Genomic DNA, 2607 nt, shown 5'->3' with positions numbered 1-2607 from the left:
AGGACTGAAATGCTTTCCTTCAGCACAAATAGAAGGCACTGCAATACTTTCCTCTAAGGATATACAGCAATTTACCCAAGGACTTGACCTGCCTTTCTCACTGAACTGGCCATCAGTGATGCCTGATGCAAAGTTCTTCGCCCCAAAATAGGAGAATTTTTTCCATGCCAAATGGAAGACATTTAACCAAAGACCTCACAGGAACTACTGTTTCCATTTTCAGCCATGAAAAGCATGGAAAGCCATGTTGCTCCAGAAATTTTGTTATTAGAATGTTGTTTCAAACTGCACCTTTTTCACAGTTCCTCCAAGCTACATCTCCAACCAGATTAGAAAGCAACACCATGACCTAAAAAACATCATGAAGCTTAGCAAGAAATCAATGGCTTGAGATCAAACCACCTGAAATCCAACTTTGACACAAAACTCCAAATACTCAGAAGCTTTTTAAACCTGCTGTTTAATGCACTAGATATAACAACTTATTTAAAAAAAAAAAAAAAGGCATGAACACATCAACAGTAATATCTGTAGTCAGTTGCCAGACCAGTTGGGGTCAGGGCTGGATCAGAACTGTCAGCTTGCCTTATGGATTGTTGAACACAAGGCTGCAATGACTCCAGAAAATTCAGTGCATATCTCCTTTCACAAACACAGGACTAACACATACAGACACACACACACACAGACACACACACACACCCTGGGCTGCCACCTTTAACCCCTTTATAAAAGGAAAAGCAGAATAAATGCACCTGGAGAGCAGGCACTGACTGCTTTCAGCTCTTCCACAGGACTTGAGTGGTGTTCTGTGGCATTTATCCATGCTAGCAGAAACTGCTGCACACATGGGGAAACCATCGCACACTACGGCAGTAAGACTGGACAAGCAGCAATATTTGCATGAAGTAGAGATTTACTGCTATGAGAGAAGAAGACTGGACCCCAAAGCCAGGCCACACACAAGTGGGGAACACATCAGGAAACAGGTCTTTGAAAACAGAGACCAGAGAGACAGAACCTGGATGCAGGTAAACATAAAACCCTGAAATAAAGGCCTGTGACCGAACGCACGGAAGCGATGTCATGTTTTCTGGTGCAGGTAAAAGTTCACTACGAGTTTCTCAACGGAAATCTCCTCTCCCATCAGAACACTTGTAAGTTTATCTGGAAAACAGAAAGCTCAGCATTGCTCAAACTCAAGGCAATACTTTCAGGCCAGCAAAATACATCTTAGATCATGCCTGTCCATTCAACTAACTATTTTTGCAGCTTTGAAACAAGAAAACTAATAGCAGCTGAAAAACTCTCAATTCAGGACCTGTATGAATAACCTGACAGCTCTTTGTGGAGTGGTGGAAGGAGAATGGAGGAAGATGTTCTACCAAAACTGAAATGATGACCCATTGCAGGGATGCTGTTTTTAGAAAGAATTTCTTTTCAAGGAGAATTGAAGTTATTGGAATATTCATATTATCCACCATCAGCCCTGACCCTCTCAATCCAAGCAAGAAGTGAGGGAGACAGGGACAGTTTGTGAAGCTCAGCAGTTAGTGGGTGAGACACTGGGTACAGTCCTGAGGGACCATTTCTTTTGGTAGTGCACGAGGTTTTTCACATGTTGGTGCTCATCCTGGACTGGCTGTTAGCTGGAGTGAGCTCCCCTTGGCTACCTTCTCTTGGAGGAGACTGCAACAAGACCAAAACATCCTAGTTAGTGATGTGCAAATACCCCACACTGAGGTTCCTGAGAGACAAAATGAAGCACAGGTGAAGCACAGCAGGATGGCAGCAGGAGGGAAGCATATCCCCAGCTCATAAGTAATGATGGCTTTGTTTACAACTTCTACAGCTCACAAGAACTTCTCCAAAAAAAGTCAAACCAGGACATAAGTCACTCTTCTTATGTACAAGGTGCTGTTGGCCCCAGAAGTTGAATCCTATCTGGCATTTAGTTGTCACAGGGATTAATGTGCTACAGAAATGAACACATTCTGTGCAGATGGCCTGTCCTCCCTAAGGGCATCCTTTGGAAACTGCAACCTGGAAGGAATACTCCAAGCAATTAATGCATTTTTTGCTTCTTCTGCTTAAAAAATTACTTCCACCAACCTTTGCTGGCAAGACAAAGGATGTCTAGATTTAGACACACGAATTAGATGAAAGGAAATAGTCAGAATTAAGCCAACCACATAGATTTCACAGGACATTCTGAGTTGTACAAGCAGCTAATGTATTGGCTAGAAACACTTGCTCCGTGTGTATGTAGTATTTCCTATTGTAAGAATCTGTCCAATCATGAACACAGCAAATGCGTTCCCTTCCACAACCTTCAATTCACCAACTTCTCCAGTTTGCAGTTAAGCAGAAAACAATGTAAAGCCTAACCCTGTCTCCAGGCCCCTGCTTCCCATACCTTGACGTGGATCTGGTTGCGCAGCACCGCGGCTCGCAGGATCATGGCTTTGGCACGGCGCTGGAACTCTTTGCCCATCAGCAGTGACTTCTCAAAAGTTGTGCTGCGCTGATCCACATCTCGGGCATAAAGAATCTGTAACCAACACAAGGAGCTGCACACCAGAGCTGTGCCAGGGTCCCACAGCAGGA

The 2607-nt window shown here is 43.8% G+C and overlaps 1 protein-coding gene across 2 annotated transcripts in view; it reads right to left on the bottom strand.

The window, feature by feature from the left end:
* Window positions 1–1152: 1152 nt before the first annotated feature.
* The window catches only part of GPS1 (G protein pathway suppressor 1), a 7361-nt gene continuing 5906 nt past the window's right edge, over window positions 1153–2607 (bottom strand). For both annotated transcript variants that reach the window (XM_009082987.1, XM_009082986.1), the window contains exons 12-13: window positions 2417–2551; window positions 1153–1689 (exon numbers count right to left, since the gene is read on the bottom strand). In XM_009082987.1, the coding sequence (XP_009081235.1) occupies window positions 1615–1689; window positions 2417–2551 (210 nt within the window). In that variant the 3' untranslated portion in view covers window positions 1153–1614. The remainder of the gene's footprint in view (window positions 1690–2416; window positions 2552–2607) is intronic.

The sequence above is a fragment of the Acanthisitta chloris genome, unplaced genomic scaffold, assembly GCF_000695815.1.
Source record: "Acanthisitta chloris isolate BGI_N310 unplaced genomic scaffold, ASM69581v1 scaffold14949, whole genome shotgun sequence".
Lineage (NCBI taxonomy): Eukaryota > Metazoa > Chordata > Aves > Passeriformes > Acanthisittidae > Acanthisitta > Acanthisitta chloris.
Note: the sequence above shows the minus strand (reverse complement) of the source record. Positions and strands in the feature narration are given on the sequence as shown.